Below are 24,620 nucleotides of genomic sequence, written 5' to 3' on the forward strand. Positions count from 1 at the left end.
TAAACAGTCCTTTAGATTGTTTCATACTTCCCAGAATGATGAAACATGGTGATGGACAATCTTTGTCTATAAAATTTTTCCTGTATTACTTCTTTAGGGTAGTTTTTGTTTTTTTTGTTTTTGTTTTTTTGTTTTTAATTATTTATTTGAGGGAGAGAGCGAGCAGGGGCAGGGGCAGAGGAAGAGGGAGAGAATCCCAAGCAGACTCCCTCCTGGGCACACAGCCCCATGTAGGCCTCCACCCCACAACCCTGAGATCATGACCTGAGCCCAAATCAAGATTCCGACGCTGAACTGACTGAGCCACCCAGGCTCCCCTCTTTAGGGTAGGTTTCTAGAGTGGAGTTATTTGGTCACAGTTTACAGGTAAAAAGAAACCATGGGAACACTTGCCTTGAGGATGAAGGGAATTGAAGATTAGTGTAAAGGGAGGAAGTTGGCCTTTAGGTCCTGCTGCTTTGCATTCCCTGGGTGGCAGCAACAGCGACTACCAGCTGCCGAAGCCAGAGGGAAGACGTCAAAGTCAGGCCCAGAACTTTCTCCCTGGTTCTGTTACCAAAATTTGTGATAACAAGGTGTGGAATTAGAAAGCAGCCTTTTCCAGGATAACAATATAAATCCTTGAAGTCTTAATGGTAAGGAGAAAAAGATTACACATGAAGACGGATTTTAGGTTCCGTTTTGTTCTCCTCAGATACTTATCGAGCTCCTGCTTGGAAGTGCTTCTGCTGATGAGTTCCTCTAAGCCTCAGCACTCCCACGAGGGGGCTTCTGGTCTCCTTCAGCTTCTGAAGGAGAGAACTGAGGCTTTGTAGCTGGGAGCTGTTGGCCCGAGATGAGAATCCAGGCATGTCCCCTCTACCCTAGCGCCCTGCTGTAACAGGGCAGGATCATTGACACTTAGTGTGTATGTGAGTGATACAAGTAGCAGATACTGGCAGTATTGAAGGGAGGGAGAAGTGAGTGTGGACTGAAGTGGCCACCAAGGTGTCAGCAAAGCAGCTTCCTTTTTTGATAGAACTGTGACACGGGCTGTTTCTAGATGTCACATGGGATTTCTCTGGCCGCTTCACCTCCCACCATCCTTATCTTGCAAAGGGAACTGATGAGACACAAAGTAAATTCTCTGGACAGTGTGTTCCTGACTTGTAGCTACTTCATCCTTCAGACTCAGTGTGTGCTTAATGAGAAAATTCTCCTGGGCCACGCATGCATAGGCTGGAGTGGAGATCTCCGGAGAGCCACTAACCCTGAGGTCAGGTGAAGGGGGAACCGTCAGCATCATGACTCCAGTAAATGACTTAGCTGAATGGAACACTGTGTGCCTCGTGCAAAGGAAGGCATTTTGTCATTGTTGTGGACCTCTGGAAAACTGCGGTGGCAGACAGCCAAGAGTCCTGTGCAGTCAGACGGGGAAACCCTTCCCTTGTGAATGGTAGGGTCCAGAGTTTAGAAATGACAAAGACTTCATGTTATAATCTGTGTGTACATGATCAAAAATGGAAGACTCAGACCAATATGGGAACCCGCAACAGAACGAAGCACCCAAATTTGTGGAATTTCCTACTCAGCTTACAATGTACATTTTTAGTAAACAACTCGGTATGAAATGAACCTGAACCAAATCTGTGAGCTATAATATATTCTTCCAGCCAAGTCAGGACTGAATTGCCATTTATTCAACAAAAACCTAATAGAATTACTGCTTTGGGGGCACCTGGGTGGCTCAGTGGGTTAAAGCCTCTGCCTTCGGCTCAGGTAGTGATCCCAGGGTCCTGGGATCAAGCCCCACATCAGGCTCTCTACTCAGTGGGGAGCCTGCTTCTCCCTCTCTCTCTGCCTGCCTCTCTGCCTACTTGTGATCTCTGTCTGTCAAATAAATGGACAAAATCTTAAAGAAAAAAAAAAAAGAATCACTGCTTTGTGCCAGTGTAGTGGTGATCAAGGATAAAGGACACTGCCCTTGGATCTCAAGTTCTTCATAGTGGACTTGAGCTTCAGACCCAGTATATGCTGTGGCCCGGTCCCAACGTTGGTGGTCACATCAATCTCTGGCAGTCTCTGCTTTGCCCTCAGTTTCTACAGCTGCTCCCCTCCTGTGATGTAACAGGGGACCCAAACCAAGAAGAACTCTGTTCCATAGGGGATTGCTCTGGAGGAAAAAGTCCCTATACCACCTCCTCCTACTTGTTTCTCCCTCCAAAACCCCAAGTTTTTCTTGTGAAATTTACCATAATTGCACCTAAATTGAAAATGATTTTTATTTTTAAAATTATATTTAATTTTATTTTTTAAATGTTTGTTTCTTTTAGAGAGAGAGAGAGAGAGCATGTGCAGGCAATTGAGGGGAGGAGGAAAGGGAGAGGGAGAGAATCTCAAGCAGACCCCCCTCCCCCCCCGCCCCGTGCACAGAGCCTCACACAGGGCTGGATCCCAGGACCCGGAGATTGTGACCTGAGCCGAAGGCTTAACTGAGCCACCCAGGTCCCCCAAGGACAAAGTCTTTTTAAAATAAAAGAAAAAGAGTGGTCATTTCCAGTTGGAAATGCATCAGGCATAGAAGCTTCTGATCCTCAACATAAATATATACATATGTCTATATATGTGTTTATATATATATACATATATATATGAGATCAGCATGCATTCACCTCAAGCTAGTTGTATAAATTTTTAAATACTGATTTATTCTTTTTTTTTTTCTCTGTCCTTAAATCCTCAGGGGAAAAAAAAATAAAGCTTACTGTACTTTTTGTCTTATGAACATTTCTCCCAGAGGGAACACTTTCTTCTACTATTAAATCAAAATAGAATAGGAAAGGAAATACATTTTCCTTTACTTTGCACAAGGCTTACATTTTTATCCCTTTTAAAGTCAGATTTGTTTTATGTCTGTTTCCTTCTTCCTGTTATAATGACACGGTAAAGCGTGGAACATGTAAGGACGCGAGATTTGTAGACAACCACTGCCTGCCTTTGCCCTCCTACTGAACCAGGGATACGGCTACCTTTACATCCAAAGCAACTTTTTTTTTTTTGACTGTCTGTCTCCCTGTCTAGATGGTTTCAGGAATTGGACCATCTCTTACTCATTTTTGTATCCCCAGCACCAAGCACAGAAGAGCCAGTCACATCATCAGCACTCAGTAAGTCACTGGAGAATTCACAAACTTCAGTAACTAGTCAGTACCTGTAAATGGGTAACAGTCATTATTCAGCAAATTTCATTCTTGTATATTATTCATTCCAACCCCTTGAGGGCAGAAGCTACCTTTTGCGTATGTGTTACTCATTTTTTAAACCCCAGTGTTTGGAAAATAGGTAGACATTTAATGAACACTGAGTTCATCTGTCGTCCAGCATGAACATACCGCAAACACAATACTAATGTTAGGGACCATCAGGAAACACGTTTATCTAAGACAGAGTCCTTTCCTTCTGATAACCTGTAATCTAGCGGTTGGGGAGGGGGAGTGCACAAATTATCACATGAAATATTGATCTGACATGATATTATAACTTCTGTGTTAAAATGAGAAATACAGACTAAGATTGATAGTCCACGAGGTCACCTGGCATAGACTGACCCAGGAAGGCTGTCCAGCTAGTGACCTGATGAAACTCTGCCCTCACTGGGGTTCCTTCTCACTCTCCTCCATTCATGCTGTCCACGCTTGTGGCCTTCTCTTGAATGCCACCCTTCTGTTTGTCTTCTTTGTACTCACAGCCAGCATCATACGCTGTGTTAGTCAGGATTCTTGAAACTGGCTTAAGCAAGAAGAGCAATGCATGTCTTCATATAACTGGAAAGGGGGTCTGGTCACGACTGGTGTGGTGATCTGTCGCCATGGGGGTAGCCAGCAACTTCTCCCACGTCTGTCTGTACACACCATTCCTTTTATCTAGAGGTGGATCCTGTTTCTCCTCCTGAGCTGGCTGGACTTTGTGTTGTTATTGTTGTTTGTTTATTTGTTTTTTGAGAGCTTGCCAGCATGAGGAGGGAGGGGCCTAGGGAGAGAGAGGGAGAATCTTTCTTTTTTTTTTTTTTAAAGATTTTATTTATTTGACGGCAAGAGATCACAAGTAGGCAGAGAGGCAAGCAGAGAGGGAGGAGGAAGCAGGCTTCCTGCCCAGCAGAGAGCCCGACACGGGACTCGATCCTGGGACCCTGAGATCATGACCTGAGCTGAAGGCAGAGGCTTAACCCACTGAGCCACCCAGGCAGCCCAAGAGAGGGAGAATCTTAAGCAGGCTCCATGCCCAGCTTGGAGATGGATGTGGGGCTCGATCTCATGACCCTGCGATCATGACCTGAACTGAGACCAGCCCACAGACACTTAACCAACTGAGCCACCCAGGCACCCCTGGAGGCTGGACTTTTGACTCATTTTAGCCAATATGGTGTGACAGAGGGACACCTGCCAGTGCCAGGCTGGGCCTTAGAGGAGGCTTGGCTGTGTTTGTTCTTCCTGTCTTGGAAGCCAGTCACCACGTGAAGATGCCCCAGCCACTCTGATGGAGAGAGGGGAACCCTGGAAAACACGTAACTACAAAATATAAAATATAGAAAATATAGCCACAGAGACCTGGCCCAGTGCCAGGCATTCCAGCTACCCCCTGGAATGAGTGAAGCCATCCTGTGCTCTAGCCCCAGGCAGCCTCATGGGGAGCCCAGAAAAGCCACTCCCCTGGGAGGCTGATCAGATGGCAGAATCCCCGGCAAATGAATGGGAGCTGTTGTCAGCTGATACTCTTCCGGGTGATTTGTCCTGCAGGACCAGATAATGGGAAGAGCTGGATCTAGTCCTCTGTAACTCAGTACTGAATCTTTCTCCTTGCATGGCTCTGCTTTCTTCTTGGGGGCTGTCTGTGTGGGGTGGCGAGGAGGCCCACCACCACAGCTGGCTTACGTGGCACCAGCTCAGGAGGGCCTGGCACGGCACAGCTTTTCCCCCAGTGGTGGTGAGAAGCCTTGGGGTAACTTCGATGGACTCCCACTGGGGCAGGTGCCTGCCTGGGCACAAGCCTTGGCGACGCCCTCACATTGGCCCAGGCCGGATGGAGTGCCTCTCCCTGGAGGCAGAAGGGGGCTGGGGTCTGCCTTACCTGAACCACCTCCTGAGGGTGGCCGTCAGGGCCGGAAAGAAAAATCCAGCCACTATTGTTGAGAATAAAGGACTGCGTGCTGGGCAGGCAAACCAACAAATACTGTGAAAGTCAAGTGTAATCCTTCCTCTTATTATAAAGCCTCTCTTGTCGTTCCAAACTTCAAACTGTTGCAACTCAGATGGCCCCAGTCCACTTCTTTGGTGCTTATTAGCCTGTGCTGCTTACCGTGCTGCTTATGCCCTGGAAGTAAATTCTTGTTTTACAACCTAGATTTTGTACCTTTGCATTCCTTATTGATATGCCTGCTTTTGTGACTTTTAAAGTGTGATTTTTTTTTTCTTTTTGTTTCTTTTCTTTTTGGCACAGAGAGATTTGGGGGAGGTATCAGAGGCATAGACAATTCCTTTTTTTTTTTTTTTTAAGATTTTATTTACTTATTTATTTGAGCAATAAAGTCAGAGAGCAGAAGCAGGGGGAAGCAACAGAGGCGGAGGGAGAAGCCGGCTCCCCAACCAAGCAGGGAGCCCCACCTGGGGCCTGATCCCAGGACCCTGGGATCATGACCTGAGTCAGAGGCTTGACTGACTGAGCCACCCAGGCGCCCCAAGGAACAGACAATTCTTACCTTGACAGGAAACATTTGTGTTTTCTCTCTCTCTCAGGGACTGACACTGCTCCTACCCATTGCCTCCAAAGGTGGAGACAGGGTCTGCCTGGGTCCTCCTTCCTAGTAGAGGAGCCAGATGGTGATCAGCTCTGCTTGTTTTCTTTTTTTGTGGGGGTGAGGTTTGCTTTTGTGCTATTTAATTTGTGTTTTTAAAAACATTATTTTCTATGAATGTCCCATAGAGCAGCTTTTGGTTTACTAATTTATGAAATAAATGACCTAAAAAAGACATCGTCTACCAATTGACATTCAGGTAAACCTAATGAAGTTTTAATTCACCATTCTCATTGAGGGTCAGTGTTTCCAGGACAGAGTACCAAGAACACCAACACGGGAATAGAAATGGAAAGTATATTGACCCATTGACCCACTGACACACCTTCTAAAGCCCAGCCTTGGTTTGTGAAGGACTTCGCTTAGGCGTGGGCTCTCTAAAGTCATGCGCACACATATACATACAAACACACCTGAGTAGTACACTTGTTATAGCCTTAAATAGCTGGGAAAAAAAATGGGTATCAGATAAATGGTGGGGGGGGGACCCAGAGTTGGACTTTGATGGATTTTCAGAATGGATCTTTGTAAGATTAAGTTGGCTTAATGACTTAATAGCAACAGACTCTCTCGCTCTTATACTAAGCTTTAACACTTACAAATCTTTTATTATATTTGTTTATATGAGCAGATACCCCAACTGGTGATGTAAATATCAGGATTAAGGATGCCATTAGCACATCTGTCCCTTGAATCTTTGTTGCCTATAAAATTTTAAATTATTTGGAAACCTTGTCTGTGTGTGTGAATGAATACGCATCCGGTGTATCAATAGTCCTTTGTTAAACAGCCTGTGCAGCATCTCTCACCTCTCTCCCCTTGAATCCTTCATCCCCCAACCAGAGATACTGCCCTGAAATTTCTGTTTTTCAAGCTCTTGAGCTTCTTAATAGTTTCAGCCATAAATCTTTGTTCTCATAAAAATGGCATTTATTCTTCATGTTTTTTTTAACTTGACACAAATGGAATCTTCATGAACTTTCACGCGGCTTGGTTTCTTTTTGTTTGTTTGTTTCTTAATAATTGTGAAATTCATCCATACTGATTCTTTCAACTTGAGTTCTGTTTGTGGCTTATCTTTATTTTATTATTATTTCTTTTCATAAGTCAAAGTTTAAAAATTTTAATGTAGTCACCTCTTTATGGTTTATGCTCTTCGTGACTTACTTCTGAGGACTTAAGATCATAGTGATATTATCCCATTTTCTTCTGGTAGTTTTAAAAGCTGTGCTTTTTCTACTTCAGGTCTTTAATGTATCTGGTGTTGATTTTTGTGTATGCTGTGAGGTAGGGATTATTTTTTTTCCCCCAAGTGAAAAGGCAGAGCATGTCACTCTACTACTCGGTTTAAAGTTATCTAAATCTTTTTGTGTACCTCAGAATTAAAGTCAAAATTCTTAAAATGGCCTAAATAATTTTCCTGTATTATCAGACCTCTGAAATGTCTCTGACTTCATCTACTCTTTCCAGTGAATACCAGCCTCCCTGCCTTTTTTGGGGGGAACACTCCCAAAATGTTCCTGCTATAGGGCCTTTGTACTTGCTGTTTCTTCTGTCTGAAATTTTCATTTATCTATATAACTGGCTCCCTTAATTCTCAGGTCGCTGCTCATATGTCACCTTATCCTTGAGGCCTTCTCTGGCCACCCTAGCTAAATTCACACACACACACACACACACACACACACACACACACACACACACACTCCATCTCTTTCTTTTCTGCTTTGGAAGGACTTGCCTGAAAAACTCTCTGGACCTAGTGTAGGTGTGTCTTCTACTGGGGGTTGGGAAGGTGGGGGGCACGTCCAGGGGTGTTTTAAACTATTGATTTCATTTCTCGAATGGTGTTAGAACTGTATGGGGTTTTCTATTTCTTCTAAAATTTTAATAAAGTTACCTTTATTTAAAAATACTTTTTAATTTTACTTTTTGAATAGTTAACATATGCACACAACTAAAGCATTCAAGTTTAAAAAGCATATAGAGTGAAAAATAAATCTCCCATTCCTTTCTTCTAGCTACCTAGGCAGGCATGTGGATTCCATTTCTTTCTTTTTTTTTTTTTTAAGATTTTATTTATTTGAGAGAGAGAGAGAATGAGAGGTCAGCGGGAGAAGCAGACTCCTGCCAAGCAGGGAGCTCGATGTGGGACTCGATTCTGGGACTCCGGGATCATGACCTGAGCCAAAGGCAGTCGCTTAACCAACTGAGCCACCCAGGAATTTTTTTAAAGATTTTATTTTTAACTACTCTCTATACCTGACATGGGGCTCAAACTTAACCCCAAGATTAAGCGTTACATGCTCTACTGATTAAGTGAGCCAGGCACCCCCAACCCAGGTTTAAATACAATAACACATGAACAAGGTCAGTTTGGTCCATGCACCTGCAGCAACTGTTCTGTTCTCCTTTGATATTCGTCTGTCTGTGGGGATCTGCTCCAGTCAGAGTCTTCCCCAGTCTCAGCGGAGCCCATGTTTTTTAGATGAACATAGACACCTATCTTTACAGTCCAGTAGCTTTTCTTTGGCTCGGTGGGGACACCCAGTCCTTTATGTTACTTTTAGTTGCGTCTGGAAATCCCTTGGGAATTTCTGCATGGTCAGTGGCTTTCTCTGACCTTATCAGAATGGCTCTTACTGCTTGCTCACTTAAGACTGTGACTCCCCTCCCCGAGAGTCAGGCTTGAGCTCTGGAGGGCTGCTCATGGGAATCATTTGTTCATCCACTGACAGGTATAAATGGAAGCACCTAGTATGTGGCCCCTCCTGCCAATAGTTTCTTGTCTGTTTCCCTCATTTCTTGTTTATCCTCTCAGAAAAATATGCTATGCATATGTCAAACATATACATATATTCTGTTTTTACATCAATGGTGGGATACTGTATGTGTTACTCTGTTCTCTTAACCATGTGTGTTAGAGCTATCTCCGTAGCCATAAAGAGCTGCTTCATTCTGTTACAGTTACTTAATCATCTACTGAATGGATGGATCATATTTTACTTATTCAGTCTCCGGAAGGACATTTAGGTGGTTCTCTAACCAGTGTCCTTTACACATCTTTAATCAGTGCTTCACATGGCTATCAGATAGATGCCCTCCAGCTTCCATCCTCAGATTGTCATTTCCCCCATTTAGAAACCTCCAGGAGCTGCCCAGCACCCACAGAATAAGGCTGAACTCCCTCTTCTGGAAAGCAGAGCCAGGCAGCACGTGGTCTCCACCTACTTTTCCTCTTGTGTCCTCCTATTCCTGAAGACACCCCCTAAACTGGCACCCTGAAGTTTTCGGAAACCGGAAACCGACCTTTGGTTTTATGCTCAGTATTTTTCTTCTGCCTGCGAGACCCCCCCCCCACACACCCCTTTGAAGAGGAGAATCATATGCTCCCTTCCTTCTAGGCTTGTTACCTGGCCCTCTAATTCGAGTTCTCTTTGGAGCAGCTGCAACTACAGTATTTTTTTTTTAACTACAGTATTTTAACTCAGTATCCCACTAGTACACCCTTCATAACCAGACGAGGGTGTTCTGAATGTTGGCTTAGGTACCATATTTAATCGTTCACCAGTCCTTTGTTTTGCAGAATACAAAAAAAAATTTTTTTTTTGAGGTGGGAGTGGGGAGGATAGGAGGAGCAGAGGGAAAGGGAGAGAATCCAGAACAGGCTCCACACCTAGTCTGTAGCCCCAGTGGGGGGCTTGATCTCACAACCCTGAGATCGTGACCTCAGTGGGACATGCTCAACCCACTGAGCCCCTAGATCCCAGATTACTTGTGGGCAGGGACTGTTCATTGGAAATAGAGAATTCTAAAATAGAACAATATATATTGAATTCCAAGTAGGAATCACGTAAAAGTGAGCCAGATATACAAAATTAAAATACATAACTCCATAGACCTTTGTTTAGATGGAAATGGGCTCTGTGCTCAGCAGGATCCTAAGAAAAACACGGGCTTTAAAACAAACAAAATAACCCAAAAAAACTCTGGTCCCCACCCCAGGGTGTGGCCCATAGTAGATGCCCAAGAAGTGCATGTTGAATTAACAAAATAGCATAAAAGAAAGCATTTAAGGCAAGCCTCAACATCTTGCCAAAAATCCATCTTTTATCATAAACATACAAATAAGCTCACAAATAGAGTAGATGTCAGTCAAATTTTGAGGAAAACGAAGCCAGCGTGGGAGAGTGCGGATTCAAGTTTCAGCAAGGGAGCGAGGGAGAGAAGTTGAACCTGGGGCAGGGTCTAGGGCCCCGGCGCGGGGGCGGGCACGGAGAGGCGGGGAGAGGGGAAGGGGGAGGAGACTCTGGCGTCCCTGCCCCGCCTCCCCCACCCCGGTCCCCAACCCCACCCCCAGCGGCGGCGGCGGCGGCGCAGGGCAGCAGCGCGGGTGTCGGCAACAGCTGCAGCAGCCCGCGCCGCCCCCTCGACCGCGGCTCCCAGGGCGAGCCTGAGCACGGTCGGCGGCTCGCGGCGTGGCGCGGCGGCCGGAGGAGACGGGAAAGTTGCCGGGGCGAGCGCCGACATGCCGGGCAGCGACACGGCGCTCACCGTGGACCGGACCTACTCCGACCCGGGCCGGCACCACCGCTGCAAGAGCCGGGTGAGAGGCGTGGGCGGGGCGGCGGTGGGGCGCCGGGCCGAGGGGCGAGGCCGGGGGGGCTTTGGCTCCGGTGTTCGCCAACTCTCGCTCCCCGCCTCTCGCCGCCTTCCTCCCTCCCTCCCCGGCTGCCACGGGTTTGCGCCGCGGGGGCTGGGAATGGGGGGCTCCGGAGCCCGGGTCGCGGTTGGGGGCCGAGCGGAGCCCGGCCCGCCGGACCCCGCCCTCCGCCGCCGCCGGCTCCCCGCGCGGCTGCCGGACCCGCGCGCCCGGTGTCCCCGACGGCCCGCGCTCCGCCACCCTCCGCCAGGGAGCGCCCGCCGCGCGGTGCCGGGACGCGAGGGAACCCCCCACCGGCCGCGGCCCGGGTGGGACGGCACGCTCGCCCTCCCGACCTCCCGTGCTGCCCGCGCCTCCCCAGCCCTCGGGCTTTCGGGCGCGGGGCGGCGGCGGACCGGCTTCCCGGTGTCGCGCGGCGGCTGCCCCGGCTCTGCCCGAGCGAAAAGTCAGCCTTCGCGCTTGCAGCCCCGGAGTTCCCAGCCGTGCCGAGCGGGCGCCCTCTCCATTGTTTGCAGTGTAATTTGCTGTTGCTGATTTTGGCTGTGGGCGAAAATAGCTCTTCAGAGCAAGCAGCAGAGACGAGGCCTGTAGTGCTTCAAAATGAAGACAGGAGGCCGCAGCTTGGGCGCCGGTCCCTCCCGGGAGCGGAGGCCCCCGCCGGCTGGGGGTCCCTTTGCCTTCTGCGCTCTTCAGTCCCTTGGCCGACTGAAGCGCCTTTGCCAAACAGCACGTCCTCCACCTGACACTTGTCTGGCAAAGCTACCTGAAGATGCTCTTTGCTAACCACTCACTTGTTGGAGATCTCAGCATTTGCTTGTCAGCCTCCCGGTGTAAAGTTCACAGCTAGGGTTTTGCGAGAATTCTGGTCTGCCATCTCCCAAGATCCAGAGGCCACTGAATGGGAAAAGTGGCCCTAGTGACAAATGCAGCTCAGCGCCTAGTGCGGCATTTGGGAGTTTAATCATAATTCGGAGAACTAATCAATTATCCCAGTGGTGAAGTAACTAGGCCCTGTTTCCCTTTTTCCTTTAGTATCTGTTAACTGAGTTTACGGAGTGGTTTAAATTTTTACAGATTAAACTTATTTGGTGGAGTTACTGCATCCCCTCCACTCTTCCCTACTCCCGGAAAGAATTCTTTTTCACACTTTTTTTTAATGACGTATTGTTGACCCACAATATTATATTTAGTTTCAAGTGTGCAGAATAGTGATTCCACAAATATGTACATTATAGAATGCTCACCATGATAAGTTTGCCATTTTCTTTATAAGTTTCAGAACAGTTTGTTATGAAAATAACCATAAACTCTTGGAAGAAAGCACTGGTGAAAGATCTTTGGTTACCTACAGTTAGAAATTTGGGGAAGGATGACTGGTTAACACAGAGTTAAGGAGGAAGCAAGGTGAAGCTCGTTTTCTAACGCATTTGTAATTGGAAGAGTCTATTAATGTTGCCGTTGACAGAAGAAATTTCAGACTTGAAAAAAGTGTGGAAGCTTGGTTTCTCTTGTCACAACTGTGATAATCTTTGTGTAAACAGGATTAGTAATCTTTGAGGGAAGGGTGGCTCACTGTGAGCTCATTTAAGTGATTTGGCGAGACTCACAGAACTTTGCAGAAGTCAGTCTTCATAATCTATGAAATGGTAGTGATAGAGTTCATACTTCAGTTACCTGGGTGGCAAGTGGCAAAGCAAACACATAATTTATCTGTAGCTTTAGTTTGTCTCTGCTGGTTCGCCCGATGTTCCATTTCTGCATCTCCCTTTTCTATGGTACAGATGTACCATAATCTTATGTGAAGGGAGTTGTTTATTTTCTTTAAAATTCTACTGACGATTTTACACATACTACCTTATTTTGTTAGAATTGAAATACCTGATTTTGGGGACGGGGGGAGATGGAGAGAGAGCACCTTAAGCAGGCTTCACATCCATCGTGGAGCCCGACCTGGGGCTGGGTCTCACCACCTGCGATCATGACCTAAGCTGAAATCAAGAGTCGGACGCTAACCACTGAGCTGCCCATGTGCCCCGAGACACCTGATTTTTTAAAATAGACTGTGTTTTAAACCCAGGTTAGACACTGTATGTACTGATTATTCTAAGTTAGTTTATTGGGTAAATGCAATCTCATGAGGACTAGATAATCTCAGATCCGAGGTGTAGAACTTTAGTGGACAGTGACAGCATGTCTTCTAGCAGCAATGCTGAGATCCCTCTTTACACTTCTTGACTGTCTGCTTTTAGGGTTTTACTGTTCAGATGGCAGGGAATGGAATTGGAGGAAATTTTGTAAACTCATGACTTTCCTCGAGGGAGGCCGATGTAATTTTGAGTCTGTCCTTGAGGCTTCCCTTCCGTGCTATAATGAAGGGAAACTACCAACAATTTTTCCTGTGCAGAAAGTATTTCTGCTTTCAGATGATTCTGCCTCCTGTTTTGTGGAACTGTTTTAGATTTAGCTATAAAGACGTGCTTTTTTCTACACTGAGAAAACATGTGATATAGAAGGAGAACATCAGGCAGTATTAGGGTTTAATTTCTTTTTTTTTTTTAAAGATTTTATTTATTTATTTGACAGAGATCACAAGTAGGCAGAGAGGCAGGCAGAGAGAGAGAGGAGGAAGTAGGCTCCCTTCTGAGCAGGCAGCCCAATGTGGGGCTCCATCCCAGGACCCTGAGATCATGACCTGAGCTGAAGGCAGAGGCTTTAACCCACTGAGCCACCCAGGCGCCCCTAGGGTTTAATTTCTTGATGTCACTGTCCCTTTGGCAATAAACCATCTAGTATAGGATTGTAAAAGGACCCTCTTGTGGGCTCACCTAAAAATACTCTGATGAGAACTAAAGATGCATTGGATGAGTTGAGTTCACCTTTCAGAGACACACAGTTTCCTCGAAGGAAGGGGCTAAGACTCCAAGAGGTCAAGTTCTTGGTTACTGAAAGGTCATTTTTTAAGTTCGAAATTGATACCTGGTTGCGATAACAGGAAAAATACACATCTCTCTTGCTGATTTTGGTTAAGCCTTTGAGACTAGAATAATAATGAGGCAGTGTACTATTTTAACGTTGCAGGAGTCTATTTTTATAGCCAGGTGGATTAACCTAGATTTCCTCCCCTTGGTGAAAATGTAATATAACTAATGAATTCCGTGATCATCTCTAAGTTGACAAGTCAGGATCATTCACGTTTTTAAATTTCATCACGGTAAAACTCAGAAATGGTGCATGTTAACTCGACACACAGAATAATATGCCCAACTTTACAAGGAAAAGCACGCAGAGTTTGAATCCTACTTTAAAGCCTGCAGGCAGTCCACTTCCTATATATTAACTAGTTTTTATTAATTATGTGTGAATCAAATTTCTGTTAGTTCTAATTTTAAATGTTCTAGAATGGCACCTTCAGCCACTTGTGGATAGTGGTCAGCATCTGGGGCTCTTGCATCAAGTGACTTGGATCGTATTCTGGCCATTCCCATTTCCTAGCCGAGGGAGCACTAGCCAAGCTCGAACTCCCTGAGGCACCAGTTTCCCGTCTGTAACAGAGGTGATAATAGTCTCTACTTCTGGGAGAGATCATGAGTCTTCAAGAAGAGAGCATTTGTTTAAAACAAACAAACAAACAAACCAACCCCAAAACCAAAAAACAGTTGTGTGCTCTCGAGGTTAGATGTTTTTATCCCTGGGTAAGGTGAATACTTTTTTTCTTATTCTGTGGGTACCACTGCTAATCAGAATCACTAGTCATCCTGAGTGTTTACCTTCTTCCCATCTCTCATCTGTCGGCCATTCCACTGGGTCTCTCTTGGACTTTTCTCTGGAATTGGTTCCTTCCTCCCTTTGGCTCCCAGTCATCTCCTACATTATTTTAGCCACTTAAGACCCCCCGGAATTGATCATGGTACGCTAGCTTCCTCATTGCTCTCCGATTTCATCAACCCTTATCCATCCTGCCCACAAGGACCGGAGTATTCCGCCTAGAGAGCCACTTTCATTATGCTAGCTCCCGAAGACAGATCCTGCACCAGTGCCCTTATGGACTCTATAATCATTCTGAGTCTCAGTTTTTAAGAACTCAGTAGATGGTAGCTGTTTTTGTTACCACCCTATAGGAAGTGGTCATAAGCTTGAGAATGGGAAGTCTGCTAATTTTGTGAACAGAATAGACTTTTTTGGGGCATTTTTAGCATTTTGTCCCTCCTCTGTCATATGTTCCTTATCACATTGACTAAACAATATTTGCATTTGTCACTTACCTGTTTATAAACTGTAGACACTGGCACTTTGAGAACAGGAGGTTTCATTCATTCAGTGAATACTTAATACTTGCTGAGCACCTTCCTGTAAGCTAGCGGCTACCTTAGGCTTCAGGAGTGTAACGGTAAATGTAGCAGGCAGCCTGCTGTCTCTGGAAGCTTAATATCTGGTGATTGTGCTTTATTTACACTTGTGGCCCAGAACTCCCCTCCTATTTTATAGGAGGAAATGGTAATAAGTACAGAGGTCTCTAACATCTGAAGTAAAACCTGTGTTGGGCATAGTGGCTACCTGTAGCTCATCATTAGGTGTTCTGTGGTTTGGAAATAGACCTTGAATTACATGACGAGTAATGGCCAACAGCAGTCGAGGGGAAGAGGATGTCATAGCCCTTCTCAGAGTGGAAATGGCTGGGCAGTGATGTAATAAGTTCATGATCGCCTGCTCACTTCCAGAGCAAACACAAGAGTGAGTGGGCACAGACTTCTGTCCTGGGGGCCCCTGACCTGCTGGAGGGCTGTGTGAATACACTTCTGATCAGTGATCGGTTTTAGTGTAAGGAGTTCATTAAAAGCATGGTGAATAATGATGAGTGTCTCTAGTCTGATTTTTCTTAAATTGCGGCTGGATGGATTGATGGGGTGTGTGTATTTTGAGCTATGCTTTGCCACGGGCTCACCGGCTCTCCCTTCAGAGGAGAACAAACTGCCAGCACACCCGCTTGTCACATCCGGGCTGAATACCAAGACAGCTGCTACCAAGTTGGATCTAAGATGTGTTTCGCTTCAGTCCCAGGGCCTGAATTTCCAGGGCTGCTCTTAAGGTCAGAAATCATCCTGATCTTTCTGGATGGAAATTGCCTATGTCTTGACTTGGGACAGGCTGCAGCTTTCAGCCCTGCTGTTTCTTTTCTGTGTTTTTATGTTTTTAGTGGAGGGGGCTGGTTGAGAGAGAAGGGAGAGAACCATGAATCACTATACCGTGAATCAGAACGAGGACTTCACATGCCTTGGAAAAGGAGTACCAGGATGTATGATCTGAGCATGAGCCAACTGCTTCCGCTACTTGGGGAGAAGGGGTTGCTGCTTGAAGGAGAACAGCTTATCTGTTGATTATTTCTCCATAAGGAGGCAAACAGAAGAATGCAGAAACAGTCTTAACAGCCAACGTGCTAATTCCTTACTGTACCCCAGGCACAATACTAAGCTCTTCGGATGCACGATCTCCTTAATCCTCATCATATCCTATTTGCAGCTGGATTTTTACAGATGAGGAAGTTGAGGCCCAGGCAGTTTATTTGTCCAAGGTCCTGTGGCTATTAGGAAATGGTCGAGCTAGGATCTGGTGAACCCAGATCTAGTTGCAGAACTTCCCTTTTACCCACTTCGCTGGCTTCTACCTCTGAGATGAATCCTGGAGAGCAGCTCAGTCTTTCGGAAACCCGTTGAGGGCTGGAGCACGGGTGTGGTCGGCTTCTGCGGGGTGCCCGGCCACACTGTGGGTTCGGGATTCTTCCCATACAGAGCTTTGCTAGTCCTTTGTATATCGTCTTATGTGCCCAGGAAACCGTTGACGAATGAATGGCTTAGAGTGATGATTTACGAAGTTTTTATAATGCCTACGATACGAGATTGTTGCCACTAAATTTGAAGAAGTCTTCAAGGCTGTTAAATAAGCTCATGATTTAAGAACATCAGTAAAGAACCATCTTCCCGCCTGGTATTTGGTCTCCAGAGCATGAACACTTGAAAGACACAACAAGGCTGGTTCTTCCTTGTGACAGTCAAGTCACAGTCTGGCCACAGCAGATCTCCCAGTAGGACTTCAGCTTCCCTGGACTGAGGACATTTGCTCAATATGTGGGGCAGAGTGCTGGAAAGTAGATTCAAGGGTTTTAACACGTTAGAACTGAAACAGGAATGTAGACATAACTCCAGACCATCCCATCTGCAGAAGAGTGACATCCAGCCAGGCTGTAACCAGTGAAATGAGCTAACTAATACTGGCTGGCCAGGACTAACCATTATGCCAGCTTCTGTTTTAAAAGAGAATTCCTTAACAGAAAACAGTCTTAAATATTTTCAGATACCAAGCTAATTGCTAAGTTATATGGAATACATAAATCAAAATTTAAATAGAATGAGAATTTGAAGTTATTTGCAATAGAGAATTGATGGACAGATTTTAAATTTTGTGAGTTTTCTAGGTGGGGAAAAAAATGAATTTGAGTGATTTAGTGTTAGGCCATCATCCTTATGAGTTTGTTAGCAGATTTTTGATGGGACTAGATGGGAAGAGGGGGTGACATTTCCTGTATCAGACTGCTTAGCTACAGGAGCTCTGTTGCCACTAGTAAAGATGATCTTTTCTGATTTTATTGTTGGTTTTTTTTTCCCCAGAATAAAGTTTTGCAAAATGAGTTCATCTTTGTCTTTACCTTCTACCTGTTGGGATTGGATATTGGGCAAAAATGTGTGCCAGATACATAAGTCATGGAGTGTATTACACACACACACACACACACACACACACACACACACACACACACGAACTTAGAATTCAGACCTGGTGTTTGTTGCCTCCGAATCTTTCCATTCCTGTGAGACTCTCATTGAGGGCATCTTCCAGCACCAAGTGTTTTCTGCATATGTAATTTTCATGCAACACACCAGAAACAACATCTGGTTCTTAGCCGTGCAAACAAACGTCTGCCCCAGTGGTAGTGGGAGGACAGGGATAGGGTCCACTAGCTCGTTCAGTGCCAGTCCCCAGTGAAGGGCCTCCCTGAGGGAAACTGAACTCTGCCTTCCACGGCCCAGGAGTAAGGTGGCTTTAGCACATAATGAAGGGCATCTTAAAGTCCATATTCTGGACTTTGTTCATTCTCTCAGATTCCCCCCACCCCCAGCCTGGAGCCTAGAATACTTGCCCTGTCCAGCATGTTCCCAAACCAGATGCCTGGTAAGCTCTCAGGGCCCCCTTCCCTGGCTTACCCACCACATCCCCTGGGTTTCCTTCTCAACCACCAGCATCACTTTCTTAGTTTTCTTCTGGATTTGAAGACGATGAAGGGTTAAGAGTATGGACTCTGGAGTCAGACTTGATCGTCCACTTCTCCACCTACCTGCCCTGCGAACAGGCATGAGAAGTGTGAGGAAACCCATTGTTCTGATGTTGAGTCACTCGTGCGCCCCAGAGTTCCCCAAACTCCAGTCATTCCCACACCTACGCACAGCTTCCTCGCACCTGTAGAACGATTTACTTAATATTTCCAAAGCCATTCACTCCTTGAAACTTAAATTTATTTTTAAAGTACTGATGTTCCTCTTGTAGTTAATATTGGCTGAGCCCCTGAGGGCTTACAGTACAACATGGCGAAGAGGAGCCCTTGCTGGAGATCAGTAGAGCTGTTAGCTCTGAACAGAGACTTTCCCGAGAATCACCTGGATGGCCTTGCGGGTGGTTTTCAAGGGAATCGTTGGCTCACAGTGATTCTGTGTTACTGCTTTCGCTTTATGTCACCAAAAATAATTCAGAATCATTTTGGAAAACACTGGGTGTTTGTATTGTATCATCTCTCATCTTTTTAGAAATACTTCTTTTAGACCCACGACTTAGAAGATGCTTGGAAATATTTTTCTTCATGGATTATGAAAATTTGAGTGTGTGGAGATGAACAGAAGCCCACTCTGGTGATTTGAAGGCATCCTTGTCCGGGTGGGACTACTTGGAAGAAGTTAGAAAAAGGGGGAATTGTACGTGTTCCGGGCCGGAGCTCCCGTCTTGTGATGACCTGAGAGAAACCGAGGCCGTGGAAGGCCTTGGGCTAAAGTGCAACACCAGAAAATAAGGACTCCTGGAATTTCAGGCAGGGACAGAAGGTGGGTGGAAAAGAAATTTCAGCTCTGTGTTCTGAAGTAAACTTGAATTTAATTAAGATGTGTATGTAGGCTTGTTGTAAGGAAATTAAATGGTAACTTGAGCTGCAGCCTTTCACAGAAACTTGAGATCGGTGCTTGTCCAAAAATAAAGTATGCCCTTGGTGAAAGCTACGCTTTAGCACCTCAACACGTTTACTCCAGTATGTGCGACCGTGCGTTGGGGCCAATGGTCCCTTTTTACCATCTTTGTGAAGAGACTGTGGTAATCCAGAAGGCGTGGAACTCGGTTTCAGTCAGTGGTATACTATTTTAATCTCACTAATTGGAGCAGGTGGCCTCTATTTGAGACTGAATCTCTTGTTGGCATAGATTTTAATTTATCTGAAAATCCGAGGCCCATTCAGCAAGAGCTGTTCGGGCTGTGTATTGGCATCAGGCGAAGTGCTTGAAAGCTTCAACCATTAAAAGCACAGAAGGCTGAGAGGAAGATCGAAGAAATGGAGCTTAATGGTTTGCTGCTTTGATTCAACTCTTCATCGTTGGGTGTAGAGCTAGTCGGGAACATGGCGGAGTGAAGCCTGTCCAGGTGCTTGAGAAGGCTACTTACAAGTATTTCTCCAGCTGAAGACGGCATCTGAAGTATCTCCTTTGAATCCATCCCACAAGATGGCAGGGTTGAGGAGGACTTCACGCAGACCTCATGTTTTTATGGGCATTAGCACGTCTTCAGGCATGAGCTGAAGGGGTGTGTCAGAGTGACTCAGCTTACCACAGGCACTCAGCTTGGGATACTTCGAGACACCTCTAATGAAGTTGGAGACGGTCTCCAGATCGTGAACTTCTTCAACTGGACCACTCCTTCTCTTCTCTTCTCTCTTAACAGTAACCATGTGCTTCGCAAGATGTCTTATGAATATCGTGCTTTAAATCCTTCATCCTTCCAGAAGACGGGATCCCAATTTCTCCCTCTGACACCCAGGGTCTCTCATCTGACCTTTGTCTCCCACCCACCCTCAGCCCTCGAACTCTGGCTTCCTTAGCAGATCCCCCGGCTCCCGTCTGTGCCTGTGGGCACCTGCTCCCTCCTTTCATATGGGGGGTTGAGGGGGGGATGGCTGTCTTTGTTCATCTACACGTGGATCCTGGTACATGGCTGGGGCTTTGTAAAAACCGTCAGAATGAGTGAATGTGGGTATGTTGTAAAATTGCACCATCTTGAGAAGCTGGAACAACCTATTCCACGCTTGAGTCCTATCAATGCAGATTAATCTAGTTTATTTTAAAATTGCTGTCCAGGATTCCAGTTTATGGGTATTCCATCATCTAATTATTATGAAAGGACACATTATTGCTTCTAGGGTTTGGTTTTACGGGCACTTCGGTGACTGCCCTCGGACAGGCTTCTTTTTGCAGGTGGGAAGAATATGTTAGTGGGCTAAATCCTTAAAAGTGCAATCGCTCTGCAAAAGAGTGTGTGTATTTCAAGTTGCAATGTTGCCAACGTAAATTATACCTACTTTGTCCAGCCCTGGGAGGTAGGGATGCAGCAGTGAATATATATAAATCGAGAGCATTTGTATAACCATCCATGTATGAATAGGCCTCGACTCACGTTTTTCTGACACTGTCTATCACAAAACTTTTTGATCCTTGCCAATCTGATAAGTGAAAACTGGTAGCTCATTTTAATAAATACTTATGATACAAATGAGATTAATCATATTTTAAAGTCTTTGTTTTGAAATAATCAAAGTCTTTGTTTTGAAATAATCTCAGACCCCCAAGAAGTTACAAAACATAGTTTGGAGATGTCTGTGTATCCCTCCCCCAGATTCTCCCAGTTGTTACATCTTATGTAACAAAAGTGCAAAAGGTTGATCTTCATGTTCACATGCTTAAACATGTGCGTTGTGACTGTTAATATATTCTGGCCATTTATCTAGTGGGTTATTAATTTTTTAAGTTGTTTTGTAGAAGTTTTGTGCTGATTGAGTAAGCTGTTTTGCACGTACATTTTCTCCAGTTCCTCATTCCCGACTGTATTTTCTACTGTCATGTAGGAAATTGCCCTAGGTTTGCACCAAAATGCCCCTGTCTCTCATCTCATGGTTTCCATGGGCCAGGGATCCCGGTGCAGCTTACCTGCTGCCTTCTTCGTGGCAGGGTCTGATTCACTGTTGACTCTGTGCAAACAGTCCTCCACTCAGAATTTCATTAGCCTAAGTAAAAGCAAGGTGTCATCTAGGACTGCAGTCTAGTCTGAGACTTGGAATCCCTTTCTGAAGTCACTGGTTGTTTATATGGAATTATGATCCTTGCAGCTCTAACTAAGACTGAGCCCCTTAGCCCCAGAAGCTGCCCACTGTTCCTTGCTGCTTGGCTCTCTCATAATGTAGTTTGAGAGAGCCCCAACTCTTGCATTTTGTCTCTTCCTCGAGACCCTCTCATAAAGGGTTTACCTGATCGGGCCTGGCACACCCAGATCAGCCCAAGTCAACTGATTAGGAACCTTAATTACATCTGCAAAATATGTTCACCTTTGCTATATAACATAACCTAATCACAGGAATGAAACCCTGTCGCGTTCAGAAGTCTTGCTCACACACAGGGGGAGGCTATCATACAGGGTATATACACCAGCAGGGAGGAAACTTGGGAACCGTCTTAGCAGTCTGCCTGCTACTGCTTTGAATGATTTGCTGTGTGTGCGGAGTATGGAGCCTAGCGTGTGGCAAACACTGAATAAATAGTAACCAGACCTTGCCATGAAGAAATTTAAAAATTTGAGGGCTTACAGGATTTATGTCATTCTTATAGTGAATCTTTGAGATTCTTTTAAACACCCAAACAGCATGTTCTTCTAATACATTTTATGATTTAATAAATTTTATCTTTGGCCCATTTTTTTATAATTTAAGTAAACTCTACCCCCAGCGTGGAGCTTGAACTCATGACCCTAAGATCAGGAGTCTCATGCTGTACTGACTGAACTAGCCACGTGCCCCAATCTTTGGCCTGTTTAGAATTTGGTTCCCCTTTAGATGTCTGCACAAGAATGACCGTTAACCCTGTAGCAATTTTCGCATTGCTAGCTGCCTCTAAAATATACTGCTGTCTACATCTGTAGTTTTATAAATGTCTAATTTTTGTCTAATTTAATCTAATTGTCTAATTTTTAAATTTCTAATTTTGTCTAATTTAAAAAAAAATTTTTTAAACTATTGAATCAGAGGTTATGGTTTTGGTACATTTTTTTTCTGGATTGATACCCACCTCGCCCCTCAAACTGGGATTTGAAGTGAACTTTTTTTTTTTTTAATATTTTATTTATTCATTTGACAGACAGAGATCACAAGTAGACAGAGAGGCAGACAGAGAGAGAGAGGGATAGGGAAGCAGGCTCTCCGCTGAGCAGAGAGCCCGATGCGGGGCTCGATCCCAGAACGCCGAGACCATGACCTGAGCCGAAGGCAGAGGCTTTAACCCACTGAGCCTCCCAGGCGCCCCTGAAGTGAACATTTTGAGAACTCTAGCTCATGCACTTAAAACTTTCAAGTAGGCACGATTCCAGTATCCCTTACAGTAAAAAAAGGCTGGAAGGTAGAGGGGAAGAGAGGGTGAAGTTCATTGTTTTTAAAAAATTTGCTTTCAGTTCTCTCTTTTGAATAGATGTTGCCTTTGAACAAGTTCTATTTAACATAGAATCCCGACCTTCCACATGTTTGCAGAAGCTGTTACAGGACGAAGAATGTGTACTGTTGCTTCCTAATCGGGCTTTGCTGCCTTGATCACCTGTAGTCCACCGTCCCAGCTAGGGAGGTGGAAGAGCAGGGACTCACCTAAGTCTGTGCTCTGCTGGGCAGAGCCCTCCTTCAAGCTTGCCCTCCTCTCGCTTAGGAAACATGTTTAGTGCCCTGTGCTGTCCTCCTACTAGAACACTGATGTTGATTTGTCACTCACGTTAGGATAGTAAATACAACAGATTTTGTATTTGTAGGTTATAAGCTGTTTCTCTGTTTGGCTTGATTATCCCTATTTGTAAGTTACCCCTGTGGCTTGCAAAGGGGGTTGTTATTAACGTGTGTTAATAACTGAGAGGCTCACCTGCCTTGTAATCTTTGTATTTGACACAGAGGGAGGTTAAAACTGTTGTCTGTGTCCAGAAACTAACACTTAACATTTCGTAACCTGACCCAAGAGCATATGAAAGGTGGAATGAATGTGCTTTTATTATGTGTGCTTTCATTTGAGAAAGGCATCATGCTTGTAAAAACCTCCTGACTTCAGCAACTACCAAGTATTAGTTGCTGGATGAAGGTTATGTCCTGTGCGGAGCAGTTGAAGCTGTTCGGTGAATTGGCATGTGTTGGGTAAGCAGGCACCAAAAGTAAAGCAAGAGTCGTCTTTTTTTCATTCTTGTCCTCTTACCACCAGGGAGCCACGAGGGCTCTTAACACCCAATCGTTATGTTTCCAGCCCTCGGAAATGCTCCCCTGTTTGGGTGAGTGGGAGCATATTAAATTCTACCATTGAGATATTTGACTGGCACTCTGGCCACTTCAAATGATCTGATGGCAAGACAGTGTTTTTACATCCTTAGGGCTCAAATTAAGCTCTTATTAAAAATTTTTGTTTGTTTATTAAGTAAACTCTCCACCCAGTGTGGGGCTCGAACTCAACCACCCTCAGATCAAGAGCTGCATGCTTCCCAGACTGAGCCAGACGGGTGCCCCTAATTTATTTTTAAAGCAAGACTTAGAGTTAAAATTTCAGCCTCGTTGCTGTTTGAGGGACAGTTTTGTAAACTGAACCCACTGTTCCAACAAGCCTTGTTTAGAGCTTTTATTTCTTTGGGCAGATAGGAAATGAATGATGCAGTTTGGTGTTTCTGTAGCTATCTTTAAATGTTCCTGCCTCCTCAGCCTTCCTTTTTGAAACAATCTGTTGCACATAGGGGGTAATTTTAATGGTAACAGATTTGCTAAATAAGAATAATGCATATAATGTTGAAAGAGACACTAAATCCATATAGGAAGATTATTTTCTGTTTTCTGATACTTTGGACATTTCTAAAATCACATTTGCGTTGTTAGTAAATGATTCTTTGCAATAACTGCTCCCAGGGCTCCTGGCTGGTGCATTCGGTTAAAGCTTCCAACTCTTGGTTTCTGCTCAGATCTGATCTGCTCAGGTCTGATCTCATCAGGACCCTGAGATTGAGCACTGTGTTCATGTCCGGCTCTGTGCTCAGAAGGGAGTCTGCTTGTGATTATCTCTGTCCCTTTCTCTCTCTCTCTCTCTCTCCCTCTGAACCTCCCTCCCCCTCTCAGATAAATAAATCTTTAAAAAAGAAAAAAAATTAAATAATTGCTCCTTAGTTTATCTACACAATAGCTTAAAGTGAGCCTGGATATTTTTCTAGGGCCACTAGCTTATTAAATTCTCAGTGGATTTTAATTTTCTGAAGTTTATGCTTGCTTTGGTTTAATTAAGGTTGAAGTTAATGTTCTCTGGAAGTAACTGCAGTGACATCAGATTCTGAGCTTATAAGGTAATGAAATGGTCCGTCAGAAACTGCAACTCACACCATACTTAGAAAGTAAACCAGATTCGCAGACGGGAGGATGTTCTGAGCATGCGGAAAATCCGTATCAAATCATTAACCGCATAGTTCTGGTTAAACAGTAGACATTTATTTTTAATTACTAAATGCGTCAGACATGGAAAAAACATTTTGAAAAATATGATACCCACATACCTACATCCTAGATTAACAGATGGCAACATTTTGCCATGTTTGCGTCAGATTTCTGCCACTTGTTTTTAAGAAATAAATGGTCCCAGATGCAGCTCTCTGGATGCTTTCTCCCTTCCTATGCCCTCAGGAGTCTCCAAAACCTAATGTATTTGGGTTTCATTCCTTTGCACGCTTTTATACATTGAATGAACTTATAAACAATATATGGTATTGTTTTTTGTATTA

General features: G+C 44.9%; 1 protein-coding gene across 1 annotated transcript in view; it reads left to right on the top strand.

The window, feature by feature from the left end:
• The first annotated feature begins 10,358 nt into the window (after positions 1–10,358).
• Positions 10,359–24,620, top strand: part of LOC111142281 (transmembrane and coiled-coil domain family 3) — a 68,026-nt gene continuing 53,764 nt past the window's right edge. The window contains exon 1 of the mRNA XM_022495335.1: positions 10,359–10,436. Coding sequence (XP_022351043.1) covers positions 10,359–10,436 — 78 coding nt within the window. The remainder of the gene's footprint in view (positions 10,437–24,620) is intronic.

The sequence above is a fragment of the Enhydra lutris genome, unplaced genomic scaffold (genome assembly GCF_002288905.1).
Source record: "Enhydra lutris kenyoni isolate GAN:26980312 unplaced genomic scaffold, ASM228890v2 scaffoldscaffold7, whole genome shotgun sequence".
NCBI lineage: Eukaryota > Metazoa > Chordata > Mammalia > Carnivora > Mustelidae > Enhydra > Enhydra lutris.